Here is a 25,740-nt window from a genome sequence, read left to right as displayed (position 1 = left end):
ATGTATACCTATTTAATATTAATTGAAACCTTTATATTTTTAAAATATTATGGTTTTGTGTTTTTAAGTCAAATCTTTATACCTTTGATATATATTTTAATGATCACTTACTTGTGCGCGTACTAGAAGTAAGTAACTATATTCCTTCCTCGTAGTGAGTCCAAAGTATGAAAGCTCTGAGTGGTTGAATTTAAGACTTACTTAATAATTATTATACACAATATGCCTTATGAGTTATGATGATGGAAGTAAAACATTAATAACTAAACTTTGATATGATTTTCTAAATCAGAACACAATTTTTCAATCAAATATATTATATAATATTATATATTTCAATAACCCATGAAAAATATAGAGAAAGAGTTGACAAATTATATCATGTCAAATAGATAGGTCTACAAAACATTTTTAAAATGATTTTTATTAAATATTATAACAGATTCTTTATTCATGGTTTTATAGGTACCCACCTATTAGAAAAAAAGGTTAATCTAAAATAACCAACATTTTGTTAAATATTTGGTTGGATTTAAAATTAATTTTATTTACAATTGTTATGAAAACATAAATATTACAATAAAAATAATCTAAATATAACATAACTAACATATTCACAAAATAAATTATAAAATTAATGTAAATACTAAAAAGTTATGAAAATTACTTAAAACTACATTGTTTTCTTATTTTTATCTCTTGAGCCAAAAAAATACCCATTAAATTCTGGTTTTTTAACCATGGCATGTGGTTTTTTTTGTTTGGACTCGTGAACATCTTGATCTTCATCTTGACCTTCTGCATTATCAGAGTTTTCTTCACTTTCTTGTTGATACTGAGGACGCTCAACAGGTGGTTCTTCTTCATTTTCTCCTCCTCCTCTTCCACCTTCTCCTCCGCCTTCTTCTTCATCTTCTTCTTGAGGAGGTACAGTGTTTTCGTCTTCTCCACTTTGTTCTTCAGGCCTCTCATCAACTTCTTCCTCCACAGGTATTTCTGTAGTTGTCGTAGTTGTCGTTGTAGTTCTTCGTCTTATCTAAAGAATTTAAATATAAATATTAACATTACACATTAAAAAAAAAAACATTTTGTACTATACAAACCTCTTTTTTTTTTTGTCGTATTATTTTTGGACAAACGGCTCTTTTTGGTGGTTCCTTAACATCTTCCTTTATTGATTCTTTATTTGGAAGTCTTATTTTAAATCTATGATCTATAGTTGGGCCTAATACGTTTCTGAACAAATCTTTAGTAGACCCTTTAAATCCAAATTTTCCAATAGATTCTTCGGCAATACCATCCTTAATTTTTTTTTCTAAATAAACAGGACCATTTGTTAATGCAGATTTGGTGTCTTCTTCATTTTTCACTTTTATCACTTGCATCCATTTCCCAACTCCAGTATCTGGATTAATAACATATATCAATGAACCTTTTTTATCGAATTGTGGGCGTTCTATGTCGTTTGTACTATTAGCTACACTGTCGTTGTAATTAATAATTTTAGTTTTGCTGTCTCCAAATGCTATTGCAGGTATGAACTTTGGCGTTGATTCATATCTAGGTGTAGTAGAAAATGCCACGTTTATTTCCTCTGGTAGAGTTTCAGAATTTTCCTGATCTGACACCAAATATTTGCTGCTAAATACCTGACCACTTCTACTATAAAATGGAGGATTGTGCACTACCCTTTTTACTCTAACTCGTGGCCGTTCAGTATGATAATAATACCGTGGCTCTTTTCTTCTTACATCTACATTGACTGAAACATGGTCTCTTTTTTCTCGAAACCAAGAACTGTTTTGTGGAGAATACATTCTTACACTAGCAGTAGGTGAGGATACACTTACATTGGTATTGTTATAAATATTTAATTTTCTCTGTTTTGGTTTTTGTAAATCTACACCTTTCATATTTCTTTTAGTTCTTCTATAATTTTGCATTTGAAATTTTTTTACTGTTTCACCATTGTTTTTGTCCACCATTGTTGTGGTTTTAAGTTTCGCAGAGGGTGTCATTTTAATATTAAAAAAATTGTGAACAATCGGTGAAACCAGGACGTCATCTTCGTCAGTAAAAAAAGAAGTAATAGGACTAAGGACATCAAGCAAATCAGCATCATTTGATTCGTCAGCCACTTTTACTTTTTTCAACACTTTTTTTACCATGGGTTTTTTAATTTTTTGTAGTTTTTTAAACTTTTTTGTTATTTGTGGTGGTGGAAGAAGGCCTTCAATTTTATTATCAATTAAATGGTTATTTCTCATATAAGATTCTGGTTTTGGAATAGGGTGTTGAACCGAGTATTGTAAGACATGTTCATCATTTGAAGAAACGTCAGAATCACTATCTTCTGATACTATTTTCGTATCATTGTTATAGACAACTTTTGATTCTTTTGTTGGAAATGTTAAAATAACTGGTTCCGGTATAATTGATTCCATACCTTGAATTTTATGATTAATTGGTAAACTTTTATTATCTGATCTGTGAAAAAATTAATTAAAATTTTGAATTAACAATTTTAAGTTAAAAATTATCGCTTTTATGATTTGAAAGTTACCTTCGATTTCGTACATCCTTATCAGGAAACCAATGATCAGAAATTAATTCATCTGCAAAATTCCAGTCTACGTGTGGCTTGCCTGGTTGAATACCACCTTCTTCCTTTTCTGGAGGTTTCTTCACAGAGAATAATACATCCGGGAATCCAACATCTTTTTCTTTAAAGATAGGATTATCTAAAGGATCACTACCAAAATATTTTGTTTTAAAGCATCCGATTTTATCACCAAGAGCGTCTACTCTAGGATTATCATTAGAAGGCTCGCCATTCCATTTACCATCTTCAGTTCTTTCAGGTACAATATCAGTGGGTGCTGACATATCAGTACACCGAACATTGTCTGTAGAAGCGTAAAACTCCATACCACCAGCTGTTTTGCGTGGTGTCAAAATCGGATTAGTAGCATACCTCAATGCCGATTGCTTTGGAGCATTTTTGTAATGAGGATATACGACGGTATCGACTGGAATTTCAGTTGTAGTACCACTTGAAGCGATATTTATTACCTCTAAATCTCTACGTGTTCTCCTTGGATAATTATCGTTAAGAAGTTTTGCCAAATTATTCACACGTTCATTATATTGTATTGGAAGTGGTCGATAAGAACCAGATTTATGAAGCCCGGAAAAATGCGCCAAAGTTAAATTTTCAACATGACGAGTGTTTTCATACTCAGATTTATCTCGACCTTTAAGTTCTTCGGTATTTTTTATTGAGTCTTTAGGTAAATGAGGATGTCTGCTATTCCAATATACATTTCTGTCACTCGATTTAGGGCTTTGTGTCGTTAATTCAACTTTAACTCCGCTGTATCGGCTTCCGGATGGATAATGATCATCGTGATATACATACGAATAAGGATTGTTCATTTTTACTGACTTTTCATATGGAATTAATCTGTATATAGATGATGATTTAGTACCAGATCCTTCAAATCTGTTATTCGAATCAAATTTTGGATAACCATCTCCTTTATTGAATTTTGAATAATCGTCTTCTGATAATTGAGGAGTTTGGCCTCTAATTTTTGGATAATTTTCCCAGGTTTCAGAAGTATCATCTGATTGTTTATAAACGTTCTTTGGTATATTATTAAACTTTGAGTATTCAGAAAGACGTGAACTGTCGTGTCTTATGTTATGCGGTGGATTTACATTTGATTCAATATTTGCGTGTACTTTGTTAACATTATTTAATGGTCTTTGTCCATGATGAGTTTCATCGTTTACAGGATGTTGCTCATTTTGATAATTTGGATAAAACTCATATTTTGGATAAACGCGTATAGTTGGATCTCCTCTGGAATCAAAATTATTTTTTTTAAGTCTTGTTATAAATGGTGCATCGTACGTTTTAGGAGGGTTTAAATCTTTCACAAAAGTACTTGTGTACCGTGAGCCCGAATGTCCACGATTCCCTAATTCTGTTTCAATGTCTCTATGATTTATCTTTTTTTTCTCTTGGTGAGGTTCAGACTTAATGTTTGTATTGAAATGTTCCAAAGATCCACTTTGAACTGTTTTATTTTTTTGTCTTTGATTTGTAGATCTTCCGTTTTGTTTGTTAATATGAGGAACACCAGTTTTAAAATTACTCGTAGGTAAATTAATAGAATCAAAAGATAAATTTTCTCCTGAAGACTTCTTTATTTTTTTATGTTTTGGATTTATGGCACTACCATCATAATTTGTTTGAGGAATAAATTCATAATTTGAATATGATAACACTTGTGGTTTTCCCACAGTAACATCTAAGTTTTCCAACTTAGGCCTTAACTTTCTATCTGGTTTGTTTGATGACCCTGGTGACAATACATCAGTTGGAAATATATACTGGTATGGGGTATCGTGATTTATTGAATACCCATACTTCGTAGCATGGCCATTTAATTCGTGTAATTCTGAATTCATTTTCGATTTCACTGGTCTTTTATTTACATTATTATTTCTTTTATAATCCGTTGGTGGTGAAATTGGTATCCAAGGAGAATTATCATAACTTCCTATCACATCTGTTTGAGACTTTTGTACGTCAGCTTCTTGACGTTTTCTGGGCCTACTTCTGGTCCTGTTCATATGATCATTTTTATTTTGTTTTACCGTATTTCGAGTACTATCGTGTCTCATAATTGGCCTATAAGTTGTTGGTTCTACGTTATCTCTAGTTTTACTAAAACTGGGAACTCGTCTAGACTCCGCACCTTCATTTTTAAAATCTTTTTTTTCAGATTCTGTTAGATTTTGCACAACAATTATTTTTCCACCATCAAACTTTGAATAATTTCCAGACGATTTTTCACTAATAGGGCTGCTATCATTAATAATGACTTTTCTTTTATCACCATCATCTTCGTATCTAGTTTTTTTACCTGTAGTTGTTTTGTGCCGACTCCAAGTTCCCCGACCTGATGGTGCAACTGTTGCTACATGGTCTTTAGTTTCTTCTACATTTTGTGAAGAACTATTTTTAGGTCTGAAGACCTCTATGCTTTGATTATCCTTTACTTCTTCTTCAATTTTTAATTTTTTTGAACCACCATGGTCATATCCGGCATCTTCATAACCTTGTTCCTCGTACACCTAAGAATTAAAAACATTAATAATTATAACAATGGCTTTCTATTATATTTAAATTTTATAAATAGCGTTCAATGCGTGTGGAATTTACAAAATCTATTGATTTCCCCCCTATTGTTTACGTGAATAATAATAAGTGACTGATATTAACGCTGTTTTCATTTATGTCAATAGGATACGCCATTGTCCACTGATTTTTCACACAGGATTGTATTTTTAAAACATACATACTTTGTACTTGTACAGCACTATAAACAAATAAAATACCAAACTCTTATATATAGACTAAACTGCTATAAAATACCATGTGTGCATTTTATATACCTACCTATTGTTTTAAAAAATAAAAAGGTCTTACCAATATAATATGAATAAATCGTTTAGAATTTTAGAAACTACAAGAGAGATCTATGGATGATATTACATAGAATTCGATGAAAAATAGTCTATATTTCGATACACAATACGGGAGGCCTTGACTTCAATTATCAGGAAACAATATGAAACAGTCGTGAAATCGAGTGTGATGTGGTTTTAACTCATAATTACGTGGTTTTCGAAACCGTTGTCATATACGACTACAAAAAGTAAGTACATGTATTATGACATGTGTAACGTTATAATATAATTTTTATAATAAATAACTCTCTACTATAAAATTAATTTTTTTTTTAAATAGTTTTAAATTTAACAATAATTGATATTATTGATCAAATTTACAGCATTAGCATTATTTTGTTTATTGCTATAACAATAATACGATATAGTTAATTTTAATTTAAATAATAAATAAAAAAATGACCTATATATAATTTTAATGAAAATTTCAATTGCATTTATTATTATACTCTGTTTAAAACAATAATTATTTACTAGTTTACTTAATAAATCATCTGTGTCAATCTGCAAACTACTTTGTTTTTATAAATATAATTGCAATATATTGTATTATACTAAAAAACTCTTGGAAATATTAGGCATTTTAAGAAGTATAACTAAATATTTTTCATTTCAAAAATGTTGTAGTTTATGATTAGAAAACATCAACACTATAAATATAACATAATGCTTAAATTAGTTTGTACTAGAGAATAATTGTATTCAAATTTTAAACATGATTCTGCATTTTATAATACTTTACTAATCAACATTATATTGTATGATCCCAATTTTATTATAACATTATGGTACCAAAAATTATTTTTGTTTTTACTTTTATTGATAATTCCTAAAAAACTAAAAATAAACATATTGTATAATTTTAGTAAGTTAAAATTGTGATCTATATCTTTAAGCCTTAACAGGACTCTACACAGGTATTAGTTGTCCTCGTCTTACAAGTGCGTAACATAGCCAATCTACGCTCAGAAGATCACGTTTAGCTTCGTTAGTTTAAAAACTAGAGTGAATTAACCCCTTATGAAATTTGATGGTAACAACATTATCTGTGTTCGTATGTGGGTTTTTAACGATAATTCAGTGTTTTAATAACTTTTGCGTACATAATATATTTAAAATGCTTATAACTCACTTAAAAATTAAATTATCGTAAAAAATCTACGTACTATTACAGGTACTGTTCTTACCATCAGTTTTCTTAATAGGTCGATTCACTCTAATTTTTAAACTAAAGAATCAAACGAGATCTGCTGAACGTAAATTTGATATGTTACGCACTTGTAAAACGGAGACAACAAATATCTATGTAACATCCTCTTAAAGTAATTTATATTTGTTACTATACATGTCACTATAGTTGTAGCTGTGAGACAGTCAATCTAAGTTAACTATTGTAGAGACAATCCTTAAAAATACAATGTTAAAAGAAAAACTAAAATCTCTTCAATTATTGTACGTTGGACCGGAAAATATAATGAACATTATCATTGAAAAAGTAATAATCAATCATTTAAAAACCATTAATACTGGAGGACGAGGAATAGTACCTATTAATGTATTACATAAGTATATAATTATTTTCATTTTAAAAATTTATGTTCCTTAAAAATAAAAGATATTAAGACCAGTAGTAATTTATGTTGCGCTATTTATATTTATACATTTATAATATTAATACAATAAATATGATTTCTGTTTTCCGTTTTTGGAGGATAATGAAAGACGTTTGGAACTTAAGGCTAAATGATTCTCAACAAATTAAAAATTGTATGCCTAATTATAAAAATCGGTGTCCAGTTTACGTATAAATGTATACCACTTTAAAAATCGGACCTAAGCTTTATTTACTGACCTTTTTATACCTGTCATTAACAGGCCGACTCCTAATTTTTTTTTTTTGTAAACCTTTTTAAAATATTATAGGATTTTTGATATTTTTATTTCACTTTTTATAATTTTGCGGTTTTGATTTCACTTTTTCACCGATATCTGGGTATAATGTTATAATATACTGATTAACTATATTATAACAATTACAATAATGTACATTTATGAAATGCTAATAGGCCTTGACTCGTTGACACGAAATAATGATCAATTAAAATATTTATATTTCCCTCATAAGTTAAAATTCTGTGAACATTTTATTTTGCATTTTTTTAAATTCATAACACTATACATTTTAATTAGACTCCACCTAACTGTTGATATACTAGGTATGTGCTAACCCTGTACCTATATAGTTATCAATTATTATACATTGATACAATAACTATAAATAATTATTTTATGAGTTATTACAGATCAGAAAATATTTTTATTTAGAAACTATTTAGAAAATAATATCATTTATAACGCTTTTTACCAAATTGTGTAAACTTTAAATTTTCTTTATTCGAATATTTATTTTTTCAAGATACAACATTTAACTACATTTATATTTAATACATAACTGAATAGAAAATTGTACCTGCTAAACCATTTTTTTTATGAATATTTTGTTTTAAGACGTTTTGTAAAATTCAGAACGAATTTCATGGTTCAAGAAAATTACCCATATTATTTATATTATAATTTATAGATATTTAAAATGTGCACCGATGCACTGATATTAATTATTATTCTTGTCTATCTCATATACTTATATTATTGTATACAAAACCACCCACACAGCATTTGGGAAATGATAATATTTTGTGAATGTCTCAAAGTGGTTGAATAATGAATATTTGACTAACAATATTTTATAAATATTTTCTTCTTATGATAAAAAAATATTGTAGTATATGCATGAAAATGTTGACTTAATATTTTTATAAAGTTTATAAATGTTTTTTGAAAATATATGATTAAAATATTTTGTAAATGTTTTTTATAAAATATTTTCAAATATATGAACATTTGGGCCAAAGAATATAACTATAATATTTCCTAATTATTTACACAACTTTTTAAAATATTTTGACAACTATATTATTTTCCTGAAAATATTTTTACCATAGTTGGGAAATATTTTTATGCTGTATGGGCACATACATTTAACCATGATAAATATTACATTTATGAAATGGGTAGTAATCCAAGCTATATATACTCAATTTACAGTAAAAATCAATTTGTGTTTAGGTATTACATAATGGTTGCACTTTTCTTAATTTTAGGAAAAACATTGTAAGTAATTTAATTTATATATATTAGTGATTAACGGTTCAGAATGTTTAGATAATTCTGAAGCTTTAGGTAGTTTCCTACATTATAGATACAGTTGAGAGAAACAATAAATAAAATAGATTTTTATTATACTCATATCCTACACATTTATATTTTAACCTTCCTACTTTATCAACCTAAATCTCAATGAGAAACATATTATAAATGACAAAACAATGTATTCTATGTTTAACTGACCTCTTGCGTCTTCTTGTGAGTTACAACTTCTCTAAGTCTAGGTGCATTTGCTACTTCTTCAGAAGTTGCAGCTTCTTCCATTGCGGCCTCCTGCGGAAGCCGCTTGATAGCATCATATCTTCGAACCTGCACGTACGTCTGTTTGGGTACAAAATCCAATTTGACACTAGGAGGTGGTGTCCCCAAGTCACCGACGATCTTAACCCTCGTAGGCACATTCCTTGGAATCTCGTGATCGGAAACATAGTTTCGGACACGGTACTCGTCTCCATCGTTAATTTTGGTATCATCACTTTCGGGAAGTATCGAGTGCACGTTTGACGATAAAGCGGCGGGACATATTATTACGCACAACACAAGACGTATCAGAAGCATGTTATGTCGGCATGTCAGGAGCGTCGTCACGATACTAAATCACTTTTACTCGGACTGGTCGTCCGGGAAAACCTTTCTCCGGAGTCGAACGAAGGGAAATAAAAAACTGTGAGATAAAAAAAAAATAAGTAAACATTGACCAATGTGGAAAATTCGAGCCTCCGGAACTACTGGTTGGCATGTGGTTATAAGATTATCGTCCGGTTCGTTAGTTGCAAGTGAAAACAATTAAAACCATGACAAGTAAAAAAAGAAAGAAAAATATCTATTGTCTACCTTCGTTGAATGATGTTGGTTCAACCGATAAAAAGAGTATAACTATCGAAAAAATATGATGAATTATAAAATATTATAGGTATGCTTATACGTGTACCCACCTATATTAATAAACAAACCAAATAAAATACTATAGTTCTACTTAAACTATTGACTATAATTAACATATTTTTCAGATCTCCTGGTTTGATACTACATTCATATATTTAGAATAGGTACATTTAAAATAATTTATATAATATATTAATATAGGTATCATATTTTTTACTCAATACATTAAAAATACGTATATATTTTATAGTATACGATGCATGGAATTCAATTTAGTTTCATGAACATTAAGATATATTATTAATGTCTTAATAGGAATAACTTACTATAGTTAGCTATAATACATAACTATTAATTATTACGAGTAAAATCATTCTGCCAGTACCAACACTACCAACTATAATTTTTTTCTACGTTTAAATTTCTACCCATAGTAAAATCTTAGATAAACGATACCTAATCAGTACTATAATATACATTTTACAAACATTCGTATTGTTATCTGCTGTACCTCGTCTGCTGCAGCCAGCAGTCATAATTTACTTGGTAAATGTCTGTGGTTACCGACGGATACTTTTTTATTCCCTGCCTCATTAATTGTCTCAATCTATATTTATATCCATTGATGATCCAAACCTAGATATTCAAAATAATTAAGATTTCCTAGTTATCGGATTCAAAAATTACATACTTTAGTATTTAGTTTAGAGTTTAATATCGTAAAAAAAAGAAACTATATTATTCTTAATATTATAATATTAATTAATATTTAAAAATATATTAGCTAGATTAAAAGAAAAAATTGTAATACATTTTACCTACCCAATAGAATCTTTTAAAATAGGTTAATTTTATAATCTACACGTGGTTATGATTTACAAAATTTATATTATATGTTACTTATTACTTTTGACTTATATAGGTACATTGTTTATTTTGTATGAATAGTGAATCGTATGTATATTAAAACATTTTTTTGGAAAAAATTGGTTTGCATTGTGTCTTAAAATATGACGCAAAATTTTCTGTAACATGGGTTCATTTAAAATTAATTAATTTGACCGTAAACTAGTTATTAGATTGATGAAAAAAAATCATAGACTTTAAATTATCTACCATAACATATTATATTAATTTTAATATACCTTCAATTTTTCGATTTATTGTTTGAAATAAATAATCATTATAAATGATCTTCAATTTGTTTGGTGTCAATATTTTTACAGTGGAAAATATTAAATATTAACCCTTACACTTGTATACATTCCACGGTTCTATATAATAACCGTATACTATGAAACTGAGAATAAAATAAAATAATAATTTTTTAATCATAATCACAATCCTATACATAAACCTATAGGTTTCAGTACTTATATATATATATTGTTGTGCAGTAAAATGCAGTATAACGGTGATTGTGAAAATCATATATTTCATACTACGGAGAAAAACAAATCATTTTTAATGTGTTCGTCATTCAGTAGAAATCCGGAAATTGTTTTTATGTTCATCCAATGTTTGGTGATATTTACTTGAAAATATATAAACCAATTTGTACCTATAAAATATTGTGTGAGTTAAATAATTAAAAGTTTTTGGGTTGGTTTTCTATTAAAAACGTTGAGATAAATATTAAAACATTTAAGTCTAGAAATTTACATGTTATTAAAATTGTAAACAATAAACTAATATATTAAAATAACTAATATATTTACATAATTTATTATATTGTGAATATCATAAACTAAATAGTGGAAAAGTTGGTAATAATAGATTATAATAATATAAACTAAATCCACTCTGCTGTACAGTAGGTATTGAGTATGCCTCGTCATTGAATAAGTCACTCTGATGTATGTGTTGAATTTGAATTCAATAATAAACCATTGCATACAAAAAACCATTTTGATAGAAGTCAGCCCATATAACTAAGACGTATATTTTATGATATATTTATAATATTGCTATTAAATAAGAATATGATAGATTGAATTACATTTTGCCATATAACCATTGCATTTGAAAATATCATTGTGTATATAATATAATATACGTTAAAAGTTTCAAGTACCCACAAATACTATTCGTTAAATTAAAAATTCTTATTTTACGCTTGAATATATCAAATTTCGTCAAAATAAAAACTTCAGACGCTCATAAGAAATATTTGAGGAATTAAGCTCAACATTATTTTTAAATTCCAGTCATAACAACTTATGAGCAAAATTTAAATTTTATGAACTTTTAACTGAAAAATAGTTAGAAAATTTTCGTGATTTTCTTGATTTTGACGAATTTCACCAAAATTCTAACTTTAAATGCTTATTAAAAATGTTGTGTCAATATGTTTTCGATACCTATTTTTTAGTTCATATAGTATGAACAACTTATGAACAACCGTATGATTGATGAAATGTACTAATTTTGAAAAAAAAACTTACTATTATATAATATTTTTAATTTTAATAGGTTTTTAATTATTCTATATTGTTGTGTATTTGTATGTCTTTATTATCTTGAGGATCAATCTTAAATATTGTATTTTCAATACTTTTTTATATAGCCATCTATATTATGTACTGTTACATACTTTAAATTATTACATTAAGATTTTCTTAGTTATAATATGTTTATTATACTGTTTTTTATAATAAATCAAAACAATATAATATTTTTATAAATATGCGTATGTAATAATAAAGTATAAATCGTGACGTTTGGAGGTTTAACATTTTAGCCACTTAGGTACATAGCTCATAGACTCCTTGGGCCATAGTGAAATACAATATTCAGATGAGCCAATAATGTAGTTAATTAGCTATTAGGGCTTATTTCTGGGCATAAACTGATGACTAAAATGTAAGATTATACTATTATAAACAAACCTTGAATTCTCAGAAACGAGGTATATTTTAAAACATTTATACTTAAATATTCATATCTAATAGTATGACTGGTGGAACTAAATAATCATTAGAAAGTTTATGAGTTATGATCTAATAAATAATAATAACTATTAAAAAAAGTTATAATGACATAAAAACTAATTCAAAATAATTAGCTATATACATAGTAGAACTATTGATTTTCTAATACTTTTTCATAACTGTTTAGGTAAGATAAAAATATATTATTTCAATAATAAACTAAACATTTAAATAACTATAGTAGGTTCAAAAAAAGTTTTATTCACAAACAGGTTTGTTAACTTTATGATTTTTAAAAATATACTCTGGCAAATAATTTTAAAATAAAAGATAAAACTATAAAAGCTAAATTATATTGTACATTTTTTACAAAAAATAAATAAATAATAGTTTTACCAATAAAAACAATCAACCAAACTTTTTATTAAAATCAAATCAATAATTTCGTACTTTCTTAAAAGGTAGTTTTGCTTTAATTTAATGAGTAAGGCAATAGGCTTAACAGATAATAGTAATTTAAAAAACAATAATGGCTTTTTGACCGAATGCAGACTCAGCTATCGGCAAAAAACCATGAATAAATAAAATTGTTATCGTCAAAATTAATTGACAACTCTAAGAGTGCCTACTTTATGTGAAGGTGATGTGGTACATCTGTTTGAATATCAGGTATTCAAAAAATCATATTCAAATAATGATAGGAAATATTAATTTTAGATTTATATATTTTTTTTGTGTCATCACCTTTTAGGACAGTAAAAATGCTTGGACTTTCTTCAATAGTAACTTTTCTGATAAGTTTGCATAATAATATTATACAAAATCGATTTTGGTTTTTGGTGTAACTCTAAAACAAATTACCGTACATACATAAACTATTGTTTATTCTTAGCATTTTCTACACATGATAAAATTTAAAAAAAATATTCATGTGTTGTGAACTGTTTACGAACATTTTCAGTTTTCAATTTTAGATTCTGAGCGAAGCGATGAATGTATTGATTTTACAATGATATGTGTTTTTTTTTGTTTTTTTAATTTTTTTAATTTTTTATTTGTGTCTGTTATCACCTTTTCAGACAGTAAAAATGCTTGGACTTTCCTCAATAGTAACTTTTCTGATAGGAAAGTGAATCTAGTTGGTACTTTGGGGGGTCAAAGGTAAAAATATCCCAGTAGTTTTCAAAAGCGACGTGAAAAACAAAAGAAAAATTAAGGAAAAACGGGAATTTTTACGCAAAATCTGTTTTTGAGAAAATCGATTTTGGTTTTTGGTGTAACTCTAAAACAAATGACCGTAGGTACATGCAATTTTGACTGAATGTTTATAATAGCATTTTATATAAACCATAACATTTTCCAAATATTTTGACTAATTTTGAGCTGTTAACGGACATTTTCAGTTTCCATTTTTATAAGTTTTTTTTTCTATAAATATCAATAAAATTTTATTTGTTGGTTAAAAACGCTTAAAAATTTAATAGAAGGCTCCTAGGTTATTGTTTCAAAGGCAGATGAATAAAATTTTAAATCCTTAGTCACAGTTTTTATTTATAAGCATTTAAAGTTCAAATTTTGGCAAAATACGGAAAGTTCACAAAAATTAGCAAATTATTTTGAGTTGAGAATTCATAAAAATTTTCCTTTTTAAATCTAAGATTTTAAAATGTAATACAAGATTATCCATAAGATTTTCTACCTTTATCAAAAAAAAAATGTCTACAAGAAAGTCAAATTAAATTTTTATGAGCGTTTGAAATTCATATTTTTACAACATTTGATATTCACTCGATATCTTATGTAACGATTTTCTTATTTTGTTGTAATTAAAAAACGTATGACTGTAGGTACTTGAAAATTTCACTGAATGTTTGTATTAGTATTTTCTATACACGATAAAATTTTGAAAATAATTTGACTCTTTTTGAGCTGTTTACAGACATTGTCACTTTTTAATTTTTTTAGTTTTTTTTCTTTAAATATCAATAAAAATTTTATTTGTTGGGTAAAAAAGCGTGAAAATTTAATATAAGGCTCCTGATATATCGTTCTAATAGCACTTGAAAAATACATAGGCACAATTTTTTTTTATAAGCATTTAAAGTTCAAATGTTGACAAAATTTATCAAATTTATAATTTAATAATTATTTTATAGTTAAAAATTTATAAATTAATGTTCAACTTTTATAGCTAAGGATTGAATATTGAAAACAAGGCTCCACGTAAATAGGTTATAATATATAAATTACTTTATTCACAATAATATCATCAAATATACTTGGTAATATCATAGGCTGACTGACAATTTTCGCTCAGAATCGTTTTTCTTATACAATGATATTATATCATTGAATTCAAATTTAACACCATCCATTACAGTGACCCACTTGTAACCTACTGTACAGCAGAGTGACATCCACTTACCCATCTTTTTTATCCTGCATACAAAATTTATTCCAGAAGGAGTGCTTTGATTTCAAAATTTAGTACGTTATATTTTAGCAAATTGGATCAAGATGGTACTTTAGAGATGTCGATTTTCTCAATATTATTTAATGCTGGAATTCGCTATGTCGCTCAGAATCGTTTTCATATACAATGATATTATATCATTGAATTCAAATGTATAACCATCCATTACAGTGACCCACTTGTAACCTAGTGTACAGCAGAGCGACACCCACTATCCAACCTTTTTTAAATTATTATTATTAACATTAATAAAATATATGACTCTACATCTATACATAATAACAGATAACCAAAAATAAAATATCTGAAAAATATATTATATCTTATTATGAAATATGAATATAATAACTCATATTGTATTATTATACTCCCGAGTCCCGAAACGATCATAATCAACCGTTCCTATATAATATGTTGCTTCGTACGCATTATATGGTCTATTGAAAACATAAAATATACAAACAAAATTGAATTTAAAAACGGTGAACTGCGTCCTTGCTTGGTCCGTCTATGTCCTCCACGGCACAACTATAATATACTTATTAGTTAATATTATTTAGTACCGCGTCCGACTATTATAAATTATATGGTCACCGAACGCTTATTTTAATCGGTTAGACACCTAGGTAATCCTTTATCAAATTTATTCTCGTCCATACATAATAGAAAAAAAATTTTAGTATTGCTTTTTTTTCTCAGTTCAGATTAGGGCTGGTGATATTTTTCGGTATTTTCGGTACCAGTAATTACCAGTTTTTAAAAAATACCGATATCCGGTATTTTTTGTATTCCAGAATACCGGTATACCATGAATCGGTAATTACTGTTGTTACCGAAAATACCGCTAACCTACATTTATTAATATTAATTTTTATTATTTTTATATAATCCTAATGACATAATATAATAGCCCTGTCCTACCCTTGAAAACTTGGAAACTAATAAATTTGCCAAGGGTTAAGGTATTTTTGGTAATTGCCAAGGTACGGTATTTTCGATAATTACCGAAAATACCGTACAACCAGTAATATACCGTAGATACAGATAGGTAGTAAACAAATACCGGATACCAGTATCAAAATTTGAAATACCACCAGCCCTATTTTAGGTAATATAATCATTTTAGGTAATATTTTCTTCTATTATATTATATATTTATACTATGATTCATAAACATCAAATACTGTTATCATCATGATGGATTCATCGACGTCTTAAACAGCTTTATTTTTTCACTTTTTCGATAGTTTGAAATAGTCTAATTGAAATTCTATATTTTTGTTTAACTTATATTATTTTTATAACATAAATTATTTTGAGAATGAACAACAGATATTCAGGAAAAAAAGTTTCTCTTTTTATTTAACTCTATTCATATTGTATTTTATTATTATTTGTGTTTTGTATAGATATAATATTATTGTCCGAGCACCGCTTTCATGGTGTCGTCGTATAGATACGACTAGACGTCATGTCGTCGTTTATGAACTAACTGTGTATCAATGTGTTATCGCTGTGTTATAAATTCAAGGAGTTTAATAACAATACCGTAGATAATTTTTTTAAATTATTAATGAAACAGATAAGATAGGTAGGTAATATAAGTTTTAAAAGAATGTCCTATATTTATTATCACAAAGGCAAATATATAGGTACATAAGACTAAAAAAAAATTTTTAAAAAAATTACCTTTTAAATACTGAACAATAATATAAGGTCGCGGAAAAATATTTTTTATTTTGGTTGGGGGGGGGGGGGGGGGTCAAAATAAATTTTCTATTTCAATAACTGGTTAGAATTTTATTCCAACATTGGGTAATTAGAATTAAAATACTAAGTACCTTACAATATACATTGATAGTGGTCGAAATCGTATTCTTGGCATATATTATATGCGTGTATGAGTATTGAGTGTACCTAATGGCTAATAGTGTATTATTATACAACATATAACTTGTAACCTCTTCTGACATAGATAATCATTAATACACAAATCATGCATACACTTAAATAATCACTTATAATCCCTTGATATTTCGTTTTATGGTTCAATCAAACAGTAGTCATTGTTTGTAACTAATGAAACGCAATTCAATTACAAAATCTAATCACGTGAATACGTGATAATAATAAACAGTCAATGTTATTCAATTTTAATTCGTATTATGGGATCTATACTGTTTATTTAAATTCAAAACTAGTTTTCAGTAAAAAAAATTAACTCTTTTGTAAACGAATGTCTAATCGAATTTTCTACGCAAAAAAACATAATATACCGACTGTTTTGTGGTAATGCCCGGGCCCGTGTAAACAACTTGAGGCTCATATAATATAACATAATAATTAATAGTACATTAGAGTATTAGACTTATCTAGACATTAGCACAACAGGGTTGTTAATGTTTAGATAATATCGGTACTAGACTTCATATTACACGAGTGTAAAGCAAAGCAATTAAAATAAAAAATTGTATTATATTATAGGCGCAAATCGCAGAGGCGCTAAGGAGGCTTAACCACCCAAATATCCCATTAGCCCGCCCCCAAAAAATATTTTGTTTTTGAGTTGTGTGGGATCGAAGCCCCCCACCCCCACTTACATTGATAATAAAAAATGTTAGCCCCCACCCCCAAAAATTTTAACTTATGGGTGTAGAGCTATGGGAATTCATAATTATTTTTATTACTCAGCAGTCAGCACATACCTTAGTAGGAATTGAGTTGGATCAACATTAATTTATTATATTATAGATACTTTATAATATTATTGCAAAGTAATTATTCTTTATTAAAGTTATTTTAAATAAAAGAAACACGAAAAACAAAACAAACCAAAAAAACGGGAGCAGAGTAATTAGTAATTATCTATAGGTATGTATATTATATGAGTAGCTGCAGATACCTATAGTAAAAATAATATTTTATTTTCTTTCTAAAATGAAAATAATTTAACTATTATGAATAACTTTAATACTCCGAAATATCGGGAAAAATCCAAAATTCAAAAAAATTATATCAAAATTCTAGCCAAAAATGTTCACACCTCAATGCTCGGTTCAACAGGTTCAATATACTAAAGCTTACACGCACAACTACCTCAACCCGATTAAAACGGAGACGGTCTCACGACCTTTTTAGTTAACTATTCGTCTGCTCAGATAAAACGTCCAACTTCTATTATGTTTACAACCACTTATTATTAATTATTATTTACCATTACTTATACTTATATATTTAATTACGATTATTATTATCTTCTTATAGTATAAACATCGTAGAATTATTTTATTTATCATGTTCAATAGTCAAAACTAAATAATCTGTATATATCATGGATGTAGATAGCCTAGGCTGGCTAGGCTCCTAGCATTTTCTTAGTTCGTGGTTTATACCAACATTCAATACCATAATATAGGGCCACGGTATTTTTTGTGGAACAGAACAATATTTTATTATTATAACTTATTATTATCTAGAGTGATAGGTGTTTTTTTATTATTATTCATAATGTAGCTTATTCATTATTTTATTGTCCATGGTCGGCCGTGACGTGTCGGACGTCTTGGTGCGCGTCGTGGGCTCCTGGTACGCGGTGGACTCGTTTTGTGGAAATTCTGACAGACGGCCGCCCGCGTGTGACCGGTCCGTCGTCCGCCGGTGGTCCTGCCGCATATCACCCTGGTACGCGGACGCGAAATATCGCATGAATTCGTTGCGCGGTGACATTTCCGGCCCAACCAAATTAAACTGTTGTGGCAGTACAGGCACGTTTTACAGGCCGAAGACAATATTGTTGATGTTAACGGCCCGCGCTTTGTAACGTCGGCGGCGGCAATGATGTTACTTTGACGGTACGCCGTCGACGCCGCCGCCGCCTTATGCGTTCCTGGTACAACCGCGGCGTGTGCCGAACACGATGGCATCCCGTTTCCGGTGACGACGGTCGTTGTGGCGGCCGACCGGACGGCCACACGTCGTGCCCATCGGCGGCAAGGCACGCAGCCGTTCATCTACACCGCACCGGACCCGTCGATGACTCGCCCAGCCATTGCCATGTTTCCCATTGTGCTCTTGAAATCGAAAACCGTCCTCGTGATACCACGGTAATAATAATTATAATATTATCCATTATAAATTGTTTTTAATTTTGTTCCAAATACAAGTCATAATATTACAATAGTTTATAATACCGGCTTGTGATTACCGACACTCGCCTTTTGAATTTTTATCGTGGTGGTGGAAAAAATATGAAGTTCGACACGACAACTGCAACTGAGTATACTGGCAAACGGCAGAAAGGCATAAAGGCAAACCTAACCAACTACGAGTCATGATACAAAGCCTGTACTAATTATTTTCATCAACTTCTGCGATTTTTTTCGTTTTTGATTCAAATTATTTTTTATTCAGTATTGAAATTTATGAAACACTGCAATCAGGTCAATATTAGGTTCGTTTGTTCGTCATGAATACTAGTAGTAACCATAGGCGTGCGCAGACTTTTGATTCCGAGGGTGCACACCAAAAATTAGGACCCACAATAATTTTGAAAACAATTATAGATACAGACAAATGTTTTAAAGATATCAAATGCACTAAAAATATTTATTTTATTTTATTATTCATTCTAATAAATATAACATAACAATATATAGATGTACAATCTTATAATGATAATCGACGTTTAAAAGGAACAACATTTTTGAATTCGTCAATAATTTCATTAATTTAATTTACACTTAATTAATAATTAGGTGAAGGGTCCGGGGGTGCCCAGGCACCTCCTGTACGCACGCCTATGGTAGTAACTACCAACTGATGACTTATGATTTATGAGTTTTCGAGTCCTCCAAAAAAATGATTTTACTCGCGCCGCTTTTATAATAGAGGCATAGAGCCACACAGGTTTGCAAGCACACGTGCGATTTTACTAAAATATAAAATTTTTCGTTATGTGGTAGTGTGGTACATTATATAAATCAAGAATAAAGTGTATATTGTACCAAATTGTATTTTTACGATAAAAAAAAGTTGGAGCACCCTTAGATATCTGCTCTCGATCCGTGCCTGTCTCGTGCAGTGCAATAATATATAATATAATATCTTAGACTAATTATTTATCACAAGGATAGGGGTAAAAATATTGGAAAATATCTATACGACATATAAATATATAATTATTAATAGTTAATACTATATTTTATAGATAAGTCGTCGATAGTAGAGAAGGTATTGGACAACGTATATTATACGTCAAAAATATTCAGAATTTTTTTGTATGTGAATAGGTCAGGGATAGCAAATAAGTGGCTTGGCACGTGTGAGATTTTCGATGGCACTCGAAAAACTTTCATTTGTCCATATATATTTATATTAATAATACATATTTCACAACGACGTATTGTTATCTTACATTTTTGTTTTTATTTAATAGTATTTAGTAAAATTTAGAAATGCAGTTAAACGATTTGCAAACTAATCCAATTTGGACAAACAAATTTGTGAATATGCGAGAGCGTATCGAAGAATTGGAACGTCATCGAGTACATAACGAAGAAACAGATTGCGGTGTTGACAACATAATATTAGAAGTATGGAATAATATTCCAGAAAATTTTGCTTCTGTCAAAAAATTGGCAATTTCATTGTTAACAATTTTTTCTTCAACATATGCTTGCGAAAGTCTCTTTTCGGTATTAAACCATACACATTCAAAGGCTAGGAACAGATTAACGGAGGAAGATTCGGCAGCATGTATTGCCTTGCAATCAACATCATATAAACCAGATATAAAAAACCTTTCAACCAATATGAAGCAAAAGATTTCTAATAAACTATAATAATTTAATATTTTTTTTACATTATTTCCATTTTTACATAATTTTCTACATCATTAATTTTTCATTTATATTTTGTATTTTGTATTTGTACTTCGTACAATAAAGTGAAATTATATAATTAACTTATAAGTCTTATCAATCAGTTACAAATTACAATTATATGGAATTTGTACAGATAGTCAGATATCAGAGCAAACATATTTATATAGGCAATATGCCAATATAGCCTTAATAGTTAATAGTATTATAGCCTTAAGATAATAACTAAACTGTCATAATATATAGGTAGTATAATAGAACATTTCTATTTTGTTTCAAAAATGTCAATATTTATTTTGATAAAAAAATACGAATGTATAGGTAATGAATAGGGCTCGGAAGTTGATGACCTAAAGAACCTTAAAAAATGACCTAAAAAAATATGAATAAATGATCTAAAAATGATGGAAAATGACTGCAAAAAATGACCCAACAATTGTCAAATTATATAATAAAATAACTTTATTACCTAAAAAATGCAAAAAAATGATTTATTTTATATTTTTAAGAAAAACACCTTTTATTTAACATCTTGTTAAAAATTGTTATCTAAATATAAACCATAAATATCCTAAAAAAATATTTAAAACAAAATATAAAAATGATCCTAATTAAAAAATCTAATCAAATTTATTACATTGAACAATAAGTGGATGTTTGATATTTTCCATAGTAAATGACCAGCGATTGTCCGAAAGTAAATTCTTATACTTTGAGAAACTTCTTTCTACATCTACAGATGTAATAGGTGCAAATTGAAAATGAGCAATATCGGAAGTATTGAGGTCGTCTGGAAAGTTTTGGTTCAACACTTTTTCACCATTCAAAATATTTGAAATTTTTGTCACTGTTTCAAAGCCCGTATTTTTATCCAAAACGGATTTTAATTTTTTTTATATATCTTGTCCTACTCTATTTTCTGCTTGTTGAATTTTATTTTCTGCATCTTGTACAATGTTTATTGAGTGGTGAAGACTAAGCCCAAATGTTTCTAACTGAGTTATAGAATCACTCAAAGTTCCAAAATTAGAGTAAATGTATATCAAGTCACTTTTCAAATCACAATCGTCCATGAGATCTTGAGCCATCTCAATCGATGTACCGTCTTCTCTATTTAAACTAAGTATTATTTCTTTTAAAGTCTCGAAGTGTTCACAATAATAATTTGCGGCACTTAGCCACGTCCCCCATCTAGTAAATACAGGCTGTGGCGGTAATGAAATATTCGGTGCCTTTTCTCGAAAAAATTGAATACGGGCAGGACACTTTAAAAACATTTTTTTTACGTTAGATATTAATTGATCAACTTTAGGAAAACATTTACGAACTTCTTCTGCAACCCTGTGTAATCCGTGAGCTAAACAGGTGACATGTTCCATTTTTGAGTACATTGTTTTTATGTCTTTACCAGCCTTTACCATGTATGGCGCTGCATAGCTCAAAAACAGCAAAATATTGTCGTATTTAATCCCTTGAGGCCACAAAAGATGAAGTGCTTTATCCAATAATTTAGCAATGCTGGTATGATTAGCTTTTTCTAGTGCTTCTGTGTGAAGTAAAAATATTTGTCCTGGGCATTCAATTTCTAACGTACCGATAATAACATTCGCGATGTACCGGCCTTCCGCATCTGTGGTTTCGTCGATAGAAATCCACAGTTTTTGATTTTCAAAATAATTTTTTATATTGTTCATTGTTTTTCGTAACATTGGGCAACATACGATTTTCTCAATGTCGATTCTACGGGAATACTCTTGCTTGTATATTTTTCCAAAAAGTTACGAAAACAGTCGTTGGATATAATATATATTCAACGGAATATTAGCCGATAAAAGCGCTTGACACAAATCATAATTAAATGTACATTTTCTGGATGGTTGTGTCAGTAAACTTTGACTTTTTGATTTTTCAGTTTGTACATTTTTGCGCTCAATACCATGTATATGCTTTTGACGTGACACGTGTTGTTCCACAGTGAACTTTTTATCTGCGGCAACCTTAACGTCGCATATCTTGCAAAAAAGTATATACCATCAGTTGAAAAAATATCACTTCCAAATTCTGACACAAACGCACGTAAACGAGCACTAGTCGAAGTTTTATTTTTAGGCATTATTTAATAGAAAAGATCTTAAGACAGGACAATAACACGCTACACGAGACGGTCGAATACTAAATTATATTATACAAAATATAGTGGCTACAAATTACAATACGTTTTAGCTGTTATTGAAAAATAATCATTTTTATTGTTTACAATAATATACTATAAATATAAATATACTTTAGTCTATAAACTATAAATATACCTTATTTCAAACATTGCGAGTTAAACAGCTCGACTACGACCAGTAATTTTAATGTACCTAGTTATTTTTGTAACACTGACAACAATAAGCTATATATAAAAGTTAAAATAAGATATTATATTTTATTTTTATGATTTTATCTCATTTAATGAAAATCAAATTTAGCATTATGTATGTATAAGAAAACTTCGCTATATTTTAGAAAAATGACGTAGGTATTATCGAAAAATAATGATTTAAAATGTAAGAACGTAATAAAATTATATCAATGAGAAAAAAAAGTCAAAAAATGCAAAATAAAAATTTCAAATTATTTTATTAGACCATCTAAATCGGATTTTTAGCTTGATAGATTAATGACTACATCAATTAAAAAAAATGCAAAATGCATCAACTTCCGAGCCCTAGTAATGAATAATAATTATTTAAAATATATTTTTTACATTGTTTCTGCTTTTTTAATATCTGTTGAGGTTGTCCGGACTACTAAAGTAAAAAATTATTATTATATAATATTAAAAGTTATTTGTCTTTGGTAAAAATTAGCTCAACAGTCAACCTACTATATTACTAATAGAAATAGAAATTTATTGTAAAAGATTCTACTAGTGCAGATTATCTTTTATAGAAGTATAATATAGACTAACTGACCGTTTCCGCTCAGTATCGTTCAACACCTGGGTATACAGTGACTTCTCCGGATTTTTTTTTACTTATATATAATATTGTACTATTGAATGTTAATATGTTATATAACTTCTTAACTATAAATTATAATATATACAGTGCATATTATTATTTAATGACTTGTATAAATTGTATAGTTGAAGCAGAAAAGTATAAGAAATATCAATTCCTAATGAAAATACTATATAATTACTATAGGGGGCATCTCAAAATAATTAATTACATTATACTATAGTATGATATTATGATGGCCTCTCTTCAATGTCTCAAACCCACAATTCTAAAATCCAAGACATGCCACAGTACCACCTGAGAGACTCTGTACTACGAGGACACCGACTGTGCTATATACTGAAAAATCGTTGAACCGTACAGTAGTTAATGAATAAGGCTATCAAGGCGTTTTTCTTCACGGTTTTTTTACATTATATTTAAAAATATTCTACGTTCCATAATATTATATCATGATACGTAAGTACCTATTGAACTCTTGAACAAACACATTTCTTCCTTGCTATATTAGTTTTTTAATAATGCACATTAGCCAATATGTTTTATTTTTATTAAATTTACTAGTATGATAATAAAGCCATAAAGGACAATTTAAAAAATATGTTTTATGTTATCAACGCTGTTATTTGTTGATAGTATTAAAATAACTTACACCAATGTATACTCACACTATATCCACTATATTACCAATTATCTTGAATAGGTACAATAGTTGGTATATAATATTATACTGTTCCTACGGTCTACGACACATCAAGTATTCACTAGTAGTTAGTACATAATATTTGTAAAGCACCGAACCATATATGAACCCGACATTATAAAAGTAAAATACTTAAGTAAGTACCTAGTCGAATCGTCCATAATATTATATTCAATATTCAATACTTTACAATAATACCTATTGTTAATTATTAATAATTCGAGTCTTGCACTCCTGAAAATATCGATGCCGGTTATTTTGATTTTATTATAATTAATAACCATATCGATTCCATTGAACTTATTATTTTTAAATCGTCCTTTATAACAAACGTTTAAATTTGGAAAAATAAAACACATTATTAAACGAGCGTTGGAAAAAAAAGAGCAAGAAAAAATGTATTTAATCAAGAGTTGTTTTCGCTTTAACATCAATTAACTTGTTTTCCATAATATTATAGCCTTAAATAAATTACGCGCATAATTATGTTTTCTTAATTATATTCATATTCATCTCTGATTTTTATTATTAAAAGCCATAACGGCCAGGCCTGCGAGTATGATTTCATCGTGGAGGGTAAATTACTAAAAAAAATAAACGAAATAATAAATTCATTTTGATAGCTCTCACCATTGTCGCCGCAACGAAATAAATACAAAAAAACACAATAATTTCGCGATCACGATAAGAATAGCTGGTCGGTCACACATGAGTACATGACTATCATGCGTATTTATATTGTTTTATCTTTGTAGTTATTGTGTATGATCTGTGAGTTGTATACTTCTATACATCTATTCGTATGTAAACTATGGTTTTATAATATGAAGATAATATACCATATTATACACAATACACGAGTACACGACACGTTATCGCCCAGCGGCCGCCTCGCGAATAATAAGGTCCGTGAAGTTGGCCGCACAATGGATAATGAAGGAAGGGATGACTTACAAATTCTAAATTCGTGCTTACAAATACTTACAAATTGCCCTTGACGATTTGGAGCAGTCAAAAGCTTTGACATGCCAAAACGGCCAAGTTTCGCGGAAGTTAGCCGTGATTTAAACTTTTAAGGATAGTTGAAAACGGCTGT

The 25,740-nt window shown here is 28.7% G+C and overlaps 1 protein-coding gene across 1 annotated transcript; it reads right to left on the bottom strand.

Moving 5' to 3' along the window:
• Positions 1 to 429: 429 nt before the first annotated feature.
• LOC132941773 (uncharacterized) lies at positions 430 to 9,390 on the bottom strand. The gene is made up of 4 exons (XM_061009931.1): positions 8,950 to 9,390; positions 2,564 to 5,145; positions 1,104 to 2,487; positions 430 to 1,036 (listed from the first exon to the last, which is right to left on the bottom strand). The coding sequence occupies exons 1-4, from the start codon at positions 9,322 to 9,324 to the stop codon at positions 674 to 676; spliced, it is 4,704 nt and encodes a 1,567-aa protein (XP_060865914.1). The 5' UTR covers positions 9,325 to 9,390; the 3' UTR covers positions 430 to 673.
• Positions 9,391 to 25,740: the final 16,350 nt, after the last annotated feature.

This window comes from Metopolophium dirhodum, chromosome 3 (genome assembly GCF_019925205.1).
Source record: "Metopolophium dirhodum isolate CAU chromosome 3, ASM1992520v1, whole genome shotgun sequence".
NCBI classification, from domain to species: domain Eukaryota; kingdom Metazoa; phylum Arthropoda; class Insecta; order Hemiptera; family Aphididae; genus Metopolophium; species Metopolophium dirhodum.
The sequence above is the reverse complement of the archived record's forward strand: the minus strand, read 5'-3'. Positions and strand labels throughout refer to the sequence as shown.